The 18809-nt window shown below is 37.7% G+C and overlaps 1 protein-coding gene across 3 annotated transcripts in view; it reads right to left on the bottom strand.

The window, feature by feature from the left end:
* The window catches only part of PARD3B (par-3 family cell polarity regulator beta), a 422752-nt gene that overhangs the window by 205076 nt on the left and 198867 nt on the right, over nucleotides 1-18809 (bottom strand). For all 3 annotated transcript variants that reach the window (XM_086465416.1, XM_086465413.1, XM_086465414.1), the window contains exons 8-10: nucleotides 15038-15393; nucleotides 13270-13409; nucleotides 12401-12529 (exon numbers count right to left, since the gene is read on the bottom strand). In XM_086465416.1, the coding sequence (XP_086321542.1) occupies nucleotides 12401-12529; nucleotides 13270-13409; nucleotides 15038-15393 (625 nt within the window). The remainder of the gene's footprint in view (nucleotides 1-12400; nucleotides 12530-13269; nucleotides 13410-15037; nucleotides 15394-18809) is intronic.

Genomic DNA, 18809 nt, shown 5'->3' with positions numbered 1-18809 from the left:
TATAAAGTAGAGGCCACACACAAGGAGCAGTGTAGCAGCTGGCCCAATCCTCCTTGTACCTAATGAAGGATCATTTCCAGGGCCTAAGCTGCAGTACATTGAGCATCATTGCAATTGTCAGCAAAGGTGCCAGCAGTACAGATGTTTTCTCAGCAGCCAGAGTAGTCCCATATATTCATCTATTATGCTGCCTGATCAACAAGAAGTACGATCACAGAACTAAGAGCAGAAATTAACATGCTGAAGCAATAAAAAAATTAGAAACAGTAACCATTAAGTATACTTTCATTTATTTCAGATGCCCTTTCACTGATGAGAAGCAGCTACTGACTAGAGAGGAATCGTGTGAGCCAGAGAGCTAAGACTACAAACCTCAATCCCAATATGCACCACGCTCAAATTCTTCCTGGAATGCAACTTCATGATATTAAGTCAACACAATTTGCCTAACTGCCAAATATGAAAATGACATAGCACCAACACTGACAATAGTCTTGCTGCAAGCACTCATCTCTAGTACCTGTGTTACTCATTCGTGCTTTTGTCTTTTGTTCACCAGAAGTAGCCAACTGCCAGTGACAAATCTGCCACTTTTATTTCTTAGCTGCGGCTATAGAGACATCCTGAACATAATCACCCAAAACCGACAAATTCATACTTACTACTGTGAACAATGCAGAATGATAATTTGTAAACACTCCTGCTCTGACTTCCTTCAAAAGAATCAGCATAAGGAAAACAAGCCACTACTAGTGGCCTTCTAACAAGCATTTTGCATTTAATTTTCTCAAGGTTTAAGTGGAAAGATTTTGTGCTCAACCTTTTGTTTTTCAGGATGTACATATTCTCATCAGTCAACTTAGAACTCTTAGATCAGAACTCTACTCAAATGGCACATCCTGTCCAGATTTAGACAGAAGAAATTTTTCTCAGGGTCCCAGATGTGGGACGTCTCCTGCAGCCCTTCAGGACAGTCTATTTTGTGTTACTTTCCTGGTTCCCCAGGCAAGCAGTTCTTGTGTGCGGCTGCTATTCTTCCACTTTAATCCATGACACCTGCACCAGACTCTTGCCCCTTCTGTATGTCAATACTGTGGTTTTGTCTTTCCCAATACCATGAGGAAAGCGGTGAGGAGGGTTGTTATCACATGACATAAAAGCTCCCAGTGCCCATGCCTACCTTCACCAGAGCAGTCAAATTGCTTTATAATGTTACCTCAGTATGAACTTGGACTTCATTTAAAATTGAATTTGGTCACATTCAGATCAATTTTTAATGGGAATGGCTGAAGGGAAGACCTGGCACAAAGGCTATTATTCCAAAAAAAAAAAAACCCAAACAAACCAAAAATCTTTCATGGAAAAGACGGCACAGTATTTTTGTCAAGAAAAATTTATGTATGTTAGCTTTTCTTGCAGGAGCACCTTACCTATTTAATTTTAAGCTCCAAGATGTACATTAATTTCAGGCTAAGGACTTCATGCATTTGTTAACACAAACTTGTAAAAAAATCAAAGACAACAAGATCTATACATGTCCCTCAAACTGATACATGAAAATAAATCAGGCAGATGAGTCTGCTTGAACATGAATCAAACTCTCTAATCAAAGACATTCTCATTTGTACTATCTCTCTTGCTTCTGACCCACCCATGACACCGATGACAAGGCTGCAGCCCCCCCAGCTGTGCCCAAGGCCTTGGCAGTGTTGGGAGGAGTGGTGGCGGCAGGTGGCATGACACCGTCCCCTTCTCTGCAGCACAGGCACAAGTTCTGTAGCAGCACTGTGCTCAGCTCTACGCTTCAAAAAACAAGCTGGACGGACTCCAGTGGACAGCAATCTTGTTTATCCTTACAAAAAACCAAGAGCCTAAAAGACGACATAATAATAGCCTTTAAAACACTTTATAGTAGCATTTTCCCCCTTTTTCTTTGCAGGTGATTTTCTACATAAGAAATATCTCACTGAAATAGCAGGCAAGGAATTGTCAGTGAGTCTCAAAGAAAACCTTTACTCTCAATATCTTGGGAAAAAAGACTAAACGCTCACCACAACTCTCCCACTATAAATTTACTAAGATAGAAGTATTACATGTAGTTTTTCAGTATAACTTAGACCAATTTTAGATTCCGATACAAATAAATAGCTAAAAGTAGAGTAATTAAAAAAACTTAACAGAGCTGTTCCATGTTCTATAATGTTTGCCAAATTCCTTTGACAACTAACTATACCATGCATTACCGCTTGTTAAATAATCTACCAGACCACTGTCTGCATGCCTGAATGTGTTATCAATCAAACATTAAGATGTATTCAGCAGGACACCGGATAAGTACAGTAAATTTTTCTCAGTGTTTCCTTTCCTCTGCTTTCCTTAGTACCTAATTTGGAAACCGTAATATTTGACTACCATTTTCCTTGCTACAATTCTCTGGGAAACAGATAATTTCATCATACAAAAACCTTAGTAAATTTAAGTTTAAAAAACAGTTGCTTTTATCTATTACTGGAGAGCTCTCTAATCTTCCTTAAAGACCTTCACAAGTGTTTCTTGTTCAACGTAGTATAACTGTCCTAAAAATCTTACCTTTTCATTATTTATGTTCAGCCCTACCCTGAGATACAGCAAAAGTTGATTTAAAAATAATGCTGAACTTTGTTTAATAGTATTATCAAAAATTTGTTACTCATGAGGGAGGGTGAATGACATTTCAATGCTTTCACATGGATGAGAAACAGGAAACAAGACACATATCTACAAATCAACAATGAATTCATTATAAGACCAAGTAAACTCTGCCTTTATTCCCTTAAAATTTTCATTCGCTACTCGTTGTATGGCATTTGACAGCAAATGCCTGGTAGTCATTTATAACATCAAGACTCTGGTACAAATACGAGACTGAAAACTTTTCTTTGTGGGAGCATGTGAGAAGCAGCAGAAAGGAAGAAAAGAAAAAGGAGAAATAAAAAGGGATGAACAGAATCTAGAAGTTTGATTTCATCCTACACTTATTAAATGGTTTCAAATTATTATCCTGATCATAGTGCTTTTCCCAAGAAATGCCTTTTCTCTGATGACCGAAAAGAGCTCCAGCCATCCTTAAGTTAACGGCTCATCAATTAACTACGTCATCTGGGCAACTAATTTCACGAGTGATGGTCCCTGTTTCTAGAATACGCAGGCATGAATATTAAATGCTGTTAGTGCCTCATAGAGCTGGATTCCCACTGCCTCTATTTCCCTGACTTTGCTAAAACATTATCCCAAGACATCAATACTTTACAACAGAGCAACCACCATCAGTTGAATTATGGTCTGGTAAAGGAAGACCTCTTCAATGCACTAAACCTTGAATTCTATTAGAAATACTTCTTACATCAAGATCATCCTAGAATTTGAATTCGCTCAAACACAAAATGAATGAAACAAGCGGCAACATAAATACATTTCTAGCCCAGGAAATAGTTACAATTTAATGTTATAAATTACATAGTCAACAATCACATCATGTATTTTCCCTGACAAATTTATCACACCTGAGCACTTCAGGAATTAAATGATAGTATATCACTGACGTTATTCCCTACTGCAAACGTTATTCCCTACTGTAAGTAATTCAGTGGTACTATGATAAATGAGAAATCTTCATATAAATCAAAGTCCAGACAGCCAAGTGATGAGACCTCAAGATGGCTAGAGCTTTGAGATGACCTGGCCTGTACTTTTCCTTTAAGATAAGTACACTGAAGATAGCAAAAGGGATTTGAAACTCTTAAGTATTAATAAAACATACTTAACAGTGAAACAAGTTAAAGATTAAAAAAACCACACCCATCCACCCATCCCCGAAAAAAAAAAGACTGGGCGGGGGGGGGGGGATTTAAAAAAAAAAAAAAACCAAAACAACCGATCCTCACTGCTCACTTTGTCTACAAAAGGCTCTGAACAGACCCCTCCAGGTATGCACATCTTGTTTCCCAGTCCACTTCACAGCCTGGTGCTGTTTGTTCCCTATCATTTATAGGAGTCTGACAGCCTCAGCTCCTGCTGCAAAGCTCCCTCCTGGTCACACCATCCAGCACTCTAGATAGTTCCTGAGCTCTCTCAACTGCTTGGGGAAGACAACTATCTCCTCTCTTTCTCAAGGCAGTTTCTCCTGGACCAGCAGGCAGCAGCCAGAAGCTGTCCAAGAAGCGATCTTTCCAAACTCAGCCATTAAACAGAATGGAGCAAACGACCAAACAAGTACCATCCCTCAACAAGGCAAATCAGGACAGGAATGTTTTAATCCATCAAGACACATGCATGGAATTTCAGCAAAATCAATTCTGACATTTACTGAATCACCAGAAATCAGACAGAAAAGTTCAAAAGAGTTCATATGAAGGTGAGAACATACAGGGTTTGTTAGATTTCAGAGCAGAAAGCCATAATAATATGTACTAAATAACACTCAGCAATGCAGATTGAAAACCTTTATCTAAGAGTCTCAGGATACATTTGATTAATTGTTCTATTAATTAAAATGCCAACAATTTTATTTAATTTTTAGAAGCACAACTATACGTTATGTCTCTGATTTCTTAATTAAAAGGCTACAATAAAGGAATCTTAAAACAACCTACAATTTTACTGGTATATAATTAAGTCTGACCAACAAGTTCTCGGTATTTTAAAGAACAGATAGAATATACTTTTAGGCTCTTATTCCCATAACACACAAAAACTGCTCAGTCACCAGTACAAAGAGAACTGTAACCTTTGAAAAAAATACTGTGCATTGTATTCTTCCCCTCTCTACTTAGTCCATGGTTAATCTACTCAATATTGTGTCAATCCTCTGTGTACCACGGGACACCACTTTCAATTAGTCCTTTTATTTAATCTTACAACGCCTGCTCTCATTGACCACGGCACTTTTGATCTGTGGATTTATGATAATCTAATGCATATCTCACACTGGAAAGGTTGCCTTATTTATCCCTATTGTTCTTTTGCCAAAAGAGGAGCTTACAAAAAAAAATAAATAGCTCCCACTTAAGGCAGGAAGGAAATAGCATTTGTTTAACACAACAAGAGACCTTTCAGTACCTGCCTGGTGCCCTTGACCAACACACTGTTACGGTCTCTCAATATGCTGGCTGCCCCTTGCCTGGCTGCTCACTTCTGATAAGAGGTGCCAACTCCCTGGAGTGCCATTCAGAGCCAAGAGCAAAAGGCAGGAGACCCAGGAGTGTTCTTTTCAAAGGCTTATGAAGGAAATAAGACATTTACACGCTTTCGCAATTATTTTCTGAAAAAAACCTGTAAAAGTTAAAGAGCAGCATTGAAATTGTGGCACTACATAACTATTATTGGCAGCAAAGCTTGAAAAGAAGATACCTCCTTATTTGTGCTGTTCTCTATGTTATTTCCGAGAGCTTAGCCACAATTAAGAAATACTTTGCTGACAGCACAGTCACTCACTATAAATCTACACTGTATTTTGCAATAGATGTATAGCAACACTCCTGAAAATAATACTTAAAGTTAATGCACTGCTCTAATCTTGTCACAATCTAGTAAACAACTGAAATCACGGCTGCATGTAGTCGTCTTTAGCATTTCTGACAGATGTTTTCATATTGGCTTCTTTAAAATCACATGTATTCCATATCACAATAAAAATTAGATGGTCAGTAACGGCACACCCTGCTAAGACAAAAAAGCCAAAAGAAAATCCATGGAGATATATTATACTGTACTTGGATACTTTTTTACGTTAAGACAGTACACTACAAATTTGTGTCATATTAGACAGAATGGTTCTGGTTTGAACTATGTAGACTGTCTGGAATTACAGCTTTGAAAACCGACAGAACTAGATTCAGCTCTTCATCCAAGTCAGATATACTGCATTTCACAGTTTACTGTTTGATATCACAGAACACTTCAAAAATGGAGATTCTCCAGTTTGCTAGGTATGCCTATTTGAGATCCCATAGCAAGTTTTACCCAAGGAAATGGTTTGTCCTTGCAAAAGAGTTTTGCAATTTGGTGTGGCATTGCTCTTCAACTTTTAAAAATGCAGTCTCACTTAATCTTTTAAGTTACATAACTGTAAGGAAACAGAGGGAGAAAAATTAACTAGTTCAGTCCTCAATCAAGATATGCCCCACCGTGAAAACACCCATTTTCATCCCACATATGGGGTTAGCCATGTGCTTAAGCACCCTACAGAGCTGGAGCCTTGTGCAGTTAATATACCTTGCCACTTAAATCCTAAAATCTTATCACTCATGAAGATGGAAGACTGCACGGTATTTTCAGGGTGAATTTAGGATTGCTGTTACTGTATACTTTCAGAATATATTATGGGCAAACAGGTCACAACACCGATGTACAAATCCAACTCCTCACTCAATTTACTGGTTACTGTTTTGAAGGGATAGTAAATTAATAAGCAGTCTGTAGTTCTTTTATGTCTACTTCGAACAACATATGCACATGTTTTACAATAAGTCAGCCTAGGAAAACTTCTTTCATGGATTCTAAGGCAGAGAGATTTTTAAAAATTTTCTTATGGTATATGAAATAAATCTAGTGACCCTTGTAAATGGCAAGGTACTACAGTTGCCCGTAAGATTTAACATTGCCCAAATACTTTGGTTTTATTAAATGCAAGTACTGCAAATCCGGATAAATGCATCTAAAACGTATGAAGACTCAATTTCCGTTAAGAGCCAGATTTTATATGCTTCTATTCTGATGTATACGTACTTCTGATTCCATAGATTAAAGCAGGCTATCAAACAAATCTGGACAACACCAGAGCTGAGACTGATGCTATCAAGTAAACAGCTTTCATTTCCCAATGCTCTGAGGTAGGGCCCGTCAGCTTCGGAGTTTTGGGCAGCAATCCTGTAAGCAAATACAGTATCTCATGGTATGAATAACACGATGCCCTTCTCTCCTTACGTGTCTCTGCTCTAACTTTTTCTTTACCAGCAGGCAGAGCATTATCAGATGTTCTTGCACGCAATGAGTGCTATGACCAGGGCTTTCAGACCACTCTTTTAAGGTTCCTTGTATTTGCTGGAAAATTGGAAGAGTGGGATCTGAAAGACAAATCATTGCTGGATCATAACACTTTGACAGGCTTGACAGAGAAAGCAATAGCAGACCAGATGCAGTAAGGTCTCTGCAGCCTTGAAAAGGCTGACTACCACTATCACGCAAAAAGCATAGTAAACATGTTTGCTGTGTTGGTAGCTATAGTGGCACTTCACAGCGTATGAGAGTTCATTCTGCCATTGCAAAATTGTTGGATCCAGTTTAAATTAAAAAAAAAAAAATCACAACCAATTTTTAAAGATACATGAATTATTCAAAGCAATTCATTCCCCTTTGGTAAGTTAGGGAGTTTCACCAAAACCCAGGATAAACAAAGGGATACTTTTTGCCACACCTTCTGTACACTGTGTGACAGGAAAGACTGTCATGTTTCTTTTAAACAGTGATCTCTCACTGACCTTTATAACAAGCACAGTAACTAACCAACAAATCGCAGTGCATAGTTTCCAGTGCTCTAAGCTATAATGAACTAGTAACCATCTTCCTGAAATACATAATGAAACCTGAAAACTTTTGAGAGGCTGCATTATGCAACGTTTTCACTCTAAAAGGATACATTTGTATAGACACCACTTACACTTATTTCTCAACTATTCCAGATAAAGAGAATCTACAGGCCCAAAATTAAACACTTTCCTTCAAAAGTTCTTGGGAAAAACCCAGGACTTTTAAAAATCTACATAGTTAATATCTTTATAAAGTTATTCAAGATGAAAGGTGCCATGTACATTCACAATATCCTTCTCTTCATTATGCAGAACAATTCAAGAACTGACTCTTGTGTATGTTATTAAAATCCAATATATGTATATTGACCTTTTTTTTTTTTCTGTCTGATTCTTCTCCCTTTGAATAGAGATAACGCAACAGAGAATTGGTACTTGCTGGAATCACTTTCTGACTGAAATTATTTGACCATTTCTGGTTAATTGAACACTAGAATCACTGGTTTGACCTACAAAAACAGGTACAAAAATGGTTATGCCTAGGCTGAAATTTCACCTATTACTTCCTGCACACATAAAGGCAAGAAACAATTAAAAGGAAGTAACAGAAATTAAGCTTTGAACATTAAAACCAAAAAGGGCAACACTTCAGGCAAACAAGTTCTCCTTTGGGCACAGAAGGTTCAAGGTAGTGGAAGGAATTAACCAGGGGAAGAATGGAACATAAAACATAATCACATGGCAAGCAGAAGAAATGTTTAGTTGAACTTGCCACTCATCCTGCTTCCTTCTATCCTGTATACATGTAAAAAAGACTCAGAGTTAAAGATCAACCACTACTTTATATACATCGTTGTTTTTAGCTTTTGTTGTAAAAATGCTGGTTTGTTCCCCTTCCTCCTCCTTTCTTCAGGGATCAGTGAATATGCCAAGAAACCACAGAAAGAGTGATTACAGTCCAAACTGGTAAGTCAAAGCTTAATTAAAACAAAACCCGAAGCACATGAAAAACTTACACTATGTATGTGCCCTAACTTAAAGAAAAATGCATCAAAATATTTTTGGTGATATATTATTTCTGTCAATTGCAACCAGGCACATTCCTTTGCTTATGTGCATCATATCCACTATCCTGAAGGCTGATGAAATACAACAAGAATAAAGAATTGCATAGGGTCATGGCACAGAATGGGTTACACCAGAGCTTATTCTCATTTAAGTAGCTTTGCTTGTGTTACCAATGCAGGGAAAAAGAAAGAGAAAGGGGAGTAAGTGATCTTTATATCATTATTACAAAAAATGTCACCTTCAGATCACACTTTTTCCCTGGAAAAAAACCCAAGATGCAACCAACATGCATGATCAAAACATTGTGTTTTCAAAAAGCAATAGAATGATAGCCACAGTTTGATGTGTATTCCATTTGCTCCGATAAGAGATGGAAAATCCACACCTGTTCAGTTAAGCCAGTTTCTCTCTGTAATATTCATCATCCTTAGAAAACAATCAGTGTTACACAGTTTAAAACCCAAACGCACCTTAAAGAATGCACTAATCACCGGCCACTCAGTAGACTGTGGAAATTAAGTGAATCAAGATCTTCCCCTGAGTTTTGGAATTAACTCCTTACTCAGCTGCTACACTGTCAACAGCTGGCATGAATTACTGGGAATATTTGAGTAACTGGGTAATAAGGAGAACAGCCTGTGGTTGGTCCAAATTTTACTTAACTGATCTGCTTCAATTAAAAAAAAACCTCATTAGATCCTCCTTTCCTTTTTTAAAGCAGTAACAACACTAGAAAGATTGGGGTTTCTGTTTCATTCCCTCATTATGTGCAAACAATGTACCTGTACAACTCTCAGATGCTGCACAGGCTAGTGTGACTAAAGCCCAATTCCCTGTATTTCAATAAAGCCTGTTTGCAACACTGATTCATCCTCACCCATATCCCATCTCTCTCTTGGCTGGTGTGGTAAAGGTTTGCTACTCTAAATATATTTTTCTACTTGCTAGCAATTAATCAGCATAGATCACAGTAACAAAACCCCCAAACTCTGCTCCAATCTAGCTTACTGAAGAGAAAATATTTGTGAGATCAAACTTTCTCCAAACCACAGCTTTGTTATGACGTAAAGTCAAATTATAATACTACAGACCTATGTGACCAAATGCCACCTGCTGTTACTTACATTATTTGTTTTGTACCCATGCAGCTATCAAATTCTCTCCAGAAATCCACGTAGGAACCCAGTTCTAGTGGAGCAACATGCTCAGAAGTGGTTTTGTGCATGGTCTTTATCTAAGCAGGTCCAACTTACACAAGCATCTTTGCTACAGGAAGCTGTGGGGAGCGGGCACGTTTACCAAGCAGTCCTCCTTTTCCTTTCAACAGGTAACAAGGAATCTAAAGAAAACACCTTCTCAGATTACAATCCCTGGAGAACTGCTAAAATCAAGAGTGAGTCTGATATAAAGCAATTACTCTATTACTGCCAGGCATTAACAAAACCCCAAAGTGTTTAGGTAAACTCTGAATGCATGCTACGTAGAGCACTCAGTTACAGCTGTCCTTGAAAAGTACTGGATTATCTACTGCCTTTAACACCCTTACTGCTGTTAAAAACAAACATTTAAAGTGCTGGCTTTTTTCCTCTTCAAAAAAACCCAGCACTGTAACTTTTAGCAGCAGCAGAGGATTAGTCCAACCTAATATCACAGCTAAAGCTAAAAACAAACAAAAAAGCTAAACCAATTTTAGTTTTTTTTTTTTTTTTAATCTTAGCTTAGACTATTCTCAGACATCTCATGAATTCTAACAAGCATCATGTTAGTATCAACATCTGGTAGCTTAGTGTTATGGTAACCCACACTTTCGCCGTAAGCTACGAAACAGATGTTGCTGAAAGATGTTTTAATTTAGAAGGGCTGGTTCCATAAAATTATCTAATGTATTTCAGCAACTCATATTTGTATTATATTGTACTTGATTGGGATAACAAGAAACACAGAACAGTATTAGAATTCACATATCATCACCGTTACAGTGTGGGCCATCATTTGTGCATCATTCTTTTGCAGAGAAAGCAATCTAAGCGAAGGTCAAGCCAGCAGGATAAATGTGGCTACTTTCTGGATTTCCATCATGCCAGTCATAAGTAAGTCACCTTTTGAAAGGTAGTTAATCGTTGCTGTAGGGGCTAGAATTTAATAGCAGGCAATTGCAGCAGGTAAAAATTACAAATAGCTTTTAGATTCTTCCAGTCTTTTATACTCACACAAGTACAAGAAAACTTGTACTATGACAATAAAGAATAATGTATAATGTTGGAGCAACAGGAAAGAGAAAAGAATACATACATTTTTAAAAGTACGTTTTCCAAGTAATGTGTTTTGTAACTTAAAAAACACACAAGAACAAACTGTTGATGGCTAGTCTTTTTTAAAAAAATAAGCTCTTATTTAGAAGAGCTGGTGGAAGAAAAGAAATCTTAAATATAATAGATAATTTAGTACTTTCAGACTCAGAATTCCCTCCGGTCCACATAGACACTGACTCTACAGCTCAGGCCTTACTAAACAGAGTATTACAATGACTGACTTTGGTGCTTTGGGAATCACTGATAACAAATGCCCAATTACAGGGATGAAAATATTCTGCCATCATACTCCTTAAAGATTACACAATAAAAAAAGAAAAGGAAAACAAACATAATTTTGTTAGGACACTTCGCAATTGCTCTACTACAGGAAGAATCGGGCAGCAGTGGCACAAGAGGAAAGGCTCACATGAGAATCTGAACTGCCCTCCAGCTTCTTATCCAACCACAGGCAACAGACACTCTCACCTCAACGAGGTCTAACTGGTAATAATGAAACAAGAGGAAAACTGTCAGCAATGTTTTGTGAGGAAACATAACAAAGGATTTCTGTAGAAGATCCTGCTTACAGTCTAAAGCAAAAGCAAAAAGCAAGAAGGCAGCATCTTAAGAAAAGAATGAAGGTGGCTTGCATTCTTTAAAGGAGATAAAATGAGACAACAGCAGGAAATGCTGTCCTTCCCTTAACCTGAGAACTTCTTAATGAAAAGTCAAGTATAGCCATCAATCAAGATAAGGAAGAGGTGACCAAAGAGATGACTTTCTTTGAGGGGAAACCAGTATGCATCAGATAGCACTTTTACACTGATGTAGTCCTCCTCTGTTTATGTGACAGAAAAGAGAACACAGTTTCACGCCAGCATTTAAAAAAAAAAAAGTGTAAATTAAGCACTTGAGATAGAACAAAATCAGACACGCAAGAGCCTCTTAAGTCAAAGACTAACAACCAAGGAAAACCTTGCTTCTGAAATTTGTGAGCAGTACAATGGAATTCAACTCCTCACCACTCACACAGTCTGGCAGCTGGCTTAGGAGATGCATCTCCTGGAGGCAGCCACCCTCACTAGTTTGTTACTGATAAGCTGCAGGACTCATGACATGCACTTTAAACTTCTGGTTTAAACTTTGTTGCTTTTCTGAAACAGAATAGTCCATTTCCAGTTATGCTTGATCTCACAGTTAAAAAATTAATTTACAATATTCCCCTGTGAGTTATGCTTACGATATCATTTTTGGGATGAAAAATCAGATTGCATGAAATTGCATCTAAAGTAGATAAAATCAAATATCCCTCAAAATCAAAAGTAAGTATAAATATTTCTTAAACACAAGCCTTACACAGTTACCCTTTGCTGACTTTCTCAGCCATTTTCTATTTCTTGGGCTAGTTTTAAAACATGGAATTGTTTCGATATCACTATTCAGGAAAAAAAAAAAAAACACAAACAAGTTTACCAGCTCTCGAGGTAGAAAGGCCTCCTCCTGACGAGCCACAATCAGACAGACAGTTTCCCCTTGCTTTGTGCTCCTTAGCATAGCTACAAGCTCTTCCTGGGTCCTGCCAATAATGTCCCGTCCATTCACCTACCAGACACAGAAGAACAGAGGATGTCATATCTGTGTGACTGTCCTTTATCATTTTCCCCTCACTTAATACAGGCGTTATTCAGTGACCGAGAGCAAAGAAGAAGTAGCAACAGCTCCCACACTCTCTCCCCCTCTGGCCCTGCACAAATCACTTAACCTTTCTTCCCTCATTTTCACCATCTGTTAAAGCAGCTCTGTAGTACTTACCCACCTTGCAGGGGGTTTGTGAGGCTTAATTAGTTTGTAAAGCACTTCGAAGATGAAAAGTAAAGAAATAAGACCTAAGTATTAAAACCGTTTACCTTAAGAGCTTTTTGTGGTTAGTAAGTAGAAATAATCCATTAGATAACGAGATTGTAAGTCACAAGATACCTGAAAATTTTAAACAGACCGATTGGAGCAAAATTGCCTTTAAATGAGCATTTAACCACCTCAATATTAATCAGAGATTTTTGGACATGGCTGAAGAGGTAAGATATGTTTTGTTTCTAAATTGATACACTTTTCTGCTTCAAGAATCAAGATGTTATCAGGTCCCCCTTGTTCAAACATCCCACGGAGCCTTACGAAAAGCACCTTTTTCCAAATCATGGTGTAAAATACTTGTTGACACCAGTAAAAAAGCCATGAGACTTATTTTTTTGAAATGATACATCAGTAGTATGTATAAGGAAATTATATATTTATGCCAAACTCTGTGATCAATATTCAGCAATGCAAATAAAATTAATCCTAACCTCCAGGATTCTGTCTCCTGACTGCAAACGGCCATCTTTTACTGCTGCACCTTTTGGTAAAATATTCTTCACAAAAATCGGACCAGGACCATGTACTGAAGAGTCTCTGGTAACCACAGTGAAACCAAGTCCTTCTGGACCTAGAAAGTCAGACAAAGAACTCCCAACACAAATTTCAACAAGCAAATGATGATCATTGAATGTAAGTAAACAATGTCAGCAATGTATCACAGACACTCATTCAGGTTAGCTCTTAAAAAAAAGAAAGCAAACAAAAAGCTGTAAACATGAGGTTGGTCTAGAGAAGAATTCTGTCAGTATCAGAACACATGTTCAAATCTTCCTGCAACAGCTACAGATGGAAATACTTTTGGATAGCTGACAATAATACAAACCCCTCATTTTAAAGCATCTACCTTTTCTCTAGGTGGTTTTAGTATCAGCCTTCACATTAACATCAATAGTCTTCGAAACAAATCAATCAGAATTGTTTATTTCTGAGCATAAATATAATTTAGCAGGTTTTACTAAAACTTGGTGAAAAGTGGAAAATGTCACATGATTTGAATGTAAAAACTGTTGACAACATGCTGTTAAGAAAGGATAAAGTGATATTTCAAAGCTTCCACTACAGAAGTTGTTTGCTGCTTGGAAATAAACAACCTCAAGTGTTAACAGATAAATGTTTTAACAAATAATTAGGGAGTAAAAATCAATATTAGCAGGTATTGTTTATAAGCCACCAAAATCACACAGGAATAGCAGGGTCCAGAGAAAACTTTTTATATTGAGCAGGATTGCTACCCATGGGATAGTTTCCAGAGGTATCATCAGGTCAGTATGACATTCCTATCATGTCTAAAAATACAAATTACTGTTTCAAAATCAAAACCATTACATCTAAAATGGGAAAATTCTGAAATAGGTTTTGTTAATGCAAAGCTGAGCAGTTCAGAAGTAAAAATGAGTGATTTAAGTTAAGAAATAACAAAAATTAAGAAATGACAGCTTGATTACATTCATTATGTGTTAAAAGAATAAAGTTACAGACAGTTTTTAAAAAGGCCACTTCTAGCATCAAATTTAACTCTCAGCCAAATCAGAGACAGAAATTAAACATAAAATATAAATGCTAATTTGGATCACTTAAGCACATTTTACTACATGTGCATAAGCCTGTTACTCCATGCAAAGACAGACATCTGCATGGAGCAGCAATTAGGTATACACACAAAATTCGGCCTGCTGACAGCTGAATACATACAGATGGAAAGAAGAAGTTTGCAGAAAATTTAAAAAAAAAAAAAAAGGAAAGAAAGGTAAATCTGTGGTCAGCTTCTCAGACACCATGAAATAGAGCAGAGTGCATTTTTAAATTTATCTTTAAAAGAATGGTGTAACAGTGCTGTGGTCAATTACCAGATATGAATACAAATAACAAAGGTCATCAGGAGATAGTTTAGACTTTTATTCTGTACTTGTGAAAAGGCTGAAGCATCTCTTAATATCGTATCTTGCTAATGAAATACCTTCCACATCATCAGTAATGAGGTGTTTTAAAAATCAATAAGTCTGGATAACATGTATCCAAAATCTATGAGCAAGTTGGCTGCTAAGAACGTTACAGTTAACATTCTTTTACCTTTTGGAAGTTTGGGAATTTTAAAACCATAAATAACTTCTTGTACTTTTAACATCACTAGTTTAGTTAAGGTATCACTATAGAGAACATGATAAAGAATTAAGCATATCACCTCCAAAGTCTTACCTTTTTTTAGGTCTATCTTTATTTTCTTTGCATTTTTTTTATTACCAAAGCCCATAAGGGGAGATAGTGAGGGAGAAGATGACTTTCTACCCAGACGTGGGAGGTTGGGGCTCTTAGCTTGTAGTGTTGCCTGTACACCTGCCTCCAAGCCACTGGCTCCAGAAAGATTAATTGTTTTCAGAGTAGGTTTTGGATGAACAGGAGGTGGAATCTTTGTTTTTGGAACTCCTTCTTCATTATCCAGAAAACAAAGAGGAGCAATAGCAGACTTCTCATACTGTTCTCGATTATATGGAGGAAGGACTTCCAAGGTGACACTTTGAAATTTCATTGCCTGACGGAAGATGTCCTGAGCCCTTTGAAAGACAGGCACGAAAATTCACATAAGAAACTGGAAAATTTGGGCAAAATTTGAAGTTGTTTACAGAGAATAAGACAAAAACTTATCTTAAACATGAAGAAGTAACCTTACTTTCACATCTACAGGGTCCCTTTGCTAAAAAGTATGCATGAAAGAGGATTTATAAACTACAGTATTTCCTTACATTTCAAGTAGGAACAGCACATCTGTCAGGATTCCTAGGCTGCTAGGAAAACATCAGCCACAATAAACTAGTGAAGACAATTTTTCATGCAGAGTATCAGGGATGGAAGCTCTGATAGCAAAAGCTCACCAAAAGACTCCTTAAGTTATAGTTTGTTACTTTTTTCAAGTGTTTGTTTGTTACGTATTTTCTTGTTGGCATAGAAGTACACTGAGCACATATGACCAATTGCTCTGGTAGATACATGTACGCTGAGCAAGCTTGAGACTCCATTTTCTCTAACTAACTGCCCCTCAGATTCCTTCACCTTCCTTAATGCAACTGCTAGCTGATTCCACAGCAATAAAAAAGGATGAGGGTATGGGATATATGGACATCTTCAGAAGAAATACTGTGACCGCAAATGGTGCAACAGAAAACGATGACAGTATGGGATATATAGACACCAGAAAGAAAACTGGTGACTGAAAAGGTGCACTATTTGTTTCTTTCTACATAAATGGATAAATAAATAGGTAGATATTACTCACATCTTTCAAGCAGTAACCTCTTGCTAAGGTGGATATGTGGATTTTACTTAATCAATGTCTTTATAGACGTGCTCACCTGCAACACCAGAAACTGTGTAACGAGCATTTAACGAAACTACCCCCCTTGAACTGATAACACATTAACACCAGTGTCTGGGTTCCCAATGCATTGCAAGGCAATTAAGACAAGTTAGCCAAAGCAACCATCCATAAAGCCTTCCCCTAGGTTTTGAATAACCTGTGGATTTGGTCAATCAAGACATTTTACAAACCTTGGACTCTAAAGGAACAAAGGAGGCTTCTCTCTTTCTATGCTTTCCTCGCCTACCTTCTGACGAAGTAGACTGATTTTCTTTCACATTGCAGAAGACAACTCAAGAACAAACAGAAGTAGTAGCTGAAGCACGTTTTGAGAATAAAAAAATCAAGGACTTCTGCTCAGCAGAATCAGGTCAAGTGGGGAAGTAATGGCCACATTAATTTTTAAATATATCATAGGGTCCTTTCGAGAACAATTTACATATCTCCTACCTTTCTGTAGTGTGTTTGTCAGTCAGGCAAAGTCAGTATTTCACTGAAGACTGGGCTTTGGATTTACACTCAGTTATGCAACAGAAGTCAATGTTGAAAGTACTTCCAAAATAAACAGTTTTTCACATTGATACAGAAAGCAAGCCACCATAAATGTTAACATCTTGAATACGTATCTACTGCTTTCCCAGATCAACATAGCCACACAGTACCTCCCCCTTCCAGTTGTAGGTAGTGGAAGGGAGGGGCTGTATCAAGAGGGGTTTTTTGCGGTATGAAGACACTGAAGTCAGGGGACAGTCCCAATGGATAGTGCTGTGGGAAAGAACCATCTTGGCTACACCAAATGTATGTGCACCAAGACTCAGAATAACCACATTCATTGACAGGAGACACCGCCAGAAAGGAAACCTCAAACTTGGAAAAGAAACCGCAGAGAGTGTGTTGCAGGAAGGTATTCTTCCAGCACCACTCTCAAGGGTTAGGTTTCAGAACTGTAACAGCACTGTCCCAGTGAGTCTGCAGGGATTATAGGTTACCTGCTCACCTAGGACCGACCTCCTCCCGATCACAGAAACCATGGCATGCTCCCAGCATAAGGATGTAAAGTCTTAATCGTGTTTCTTTCACACCCCATCTTCAGTCTTGCAAGTAGCCACTTAGTCATATGTTACAAGGTAATTTAATAATTCTGTTTCAGAAGATGAATATTTCAAATAAATGAAACAGAAAATATAAGATCTCCTTCAAACAAAAAATAGTGGAAATAACGCAAGACATCCTGTGGGAAAGCCTAAATGCAGTCTTCAGGGGCAAAATAACTGGCTGCACTTCAAAGAGAAAATATAATGGATGGAGAAATTTACATTTCTTGAGACCCCAAATGCATACTTTAAAGAAATAAGGGAGTCAATTAAAAGAGGTGCTAGAAACTCTGCAACACAACAGAATATAATTGAATAGATTAACAGCAAATGAAAAAGCAGACCAACAGTCCCAATATATAAAACTATTATAAACATGGGAATACAGAAAGTAGGCTGCTGCTATTACAGCTGCAGAAGCAGAAATCATCAGAAGCAATACTAGAGAGTCTCTGCTGAAAATGGAAAAAGACAGTATGTAACAGTCTCTGCTAAGTGTTAAAACAGCTTTTACAAGGGTTATCAAGAAATGTCAATTTGAAACTAGCAAACAGACTTTCTTCTCAAAGGAGATTCAGATTACTATTTCTGGGTCAATAGTCATTGGGACAATACTTCGTCACATCCATTACAATTACCGCATTTCTGTAACCTGGGCTACTGTTGGGTTAGTGCAGTTAAGTCAAGCCAGTTAAAAACTAAAAGGCATATTCACTGAGATTAGTTTCAACCTGGAAAGCTGGTTTTTTTAGCCATTCTCCACAGCCAGGGAAGAGATGATGCAGAAGGCTACTCTGGAAGGCAATGCAGCAGAACAAGATAAGAGGACATGGGACCAGGCCGGAGCTTGTCCAAAATACTCCCCCCAGTCCCCAAATGGACGTTGAGTCCTCACTGCCCAGAGTTTTTCTCCTCAGATCAAATGCCACTGCAACCACACTACTTGTTATTGTAACATAAGGTGTTTTAGACCATCTAAACCTCACTCTGCTCTGAATCACTTTTAGTCACTTCTCTCACTCTCCCAATGACAGAGAACATCTAACAAGGCTGGCCTCTCTAAACTGACAATTGTCTTTGTAAATGTCTCTTCCAGCTCCCAAAACTTTACACAAACTTGGAGAAAGCAGTGTGTCCTGCATTTCTCATTTTGAAGGAAAGCCTGATGGAGAACTGTAAAGTTTACTGCAATATTTCTAACTGTCCCAAAATCTAGTAACCTTACAGAAGAACGCGTAGTCCTCCATGCCACATACATCTCATGGGCTTAAAGCCTCTGGAGATCTAGTTACATTCTGAAGAGAACACAAAGGAGACAACAAATTTGTACAGAGAAGTTCACATACAATTTTGAAAAGAGAGGTTTTGATTCAGGGAAAATCTTACTTGAGAAGGATACATCTTCACTACAAAACTGCACACATGAGGCAATGAACATTTTAATAGAATACCAACACATGTTCTGATAAAGTTGATATCTTACATAGGAATTTTCCCTGGGTGGAAGAAAATGGCACATCCT

This window comes from Leptosomus discolor, chromosome 5, assembly GCF_034619465.1.
Source record: "Leptosomus discolor isolate bLepDis1 chromosome 5, bLepDis1.hap2, whole genome shotgun sequence".
Classification (NCBI taxonomy): domain Eukaryota; kingdom Metazoa; phylum Chordata; class Aves; order Leptosomiformes; family Leptosomidae; genus Leptosomus; species Leptosomus discolor.
This window is presented reverse-complemented; position numbering and strand designations above follow the sequence as displayed.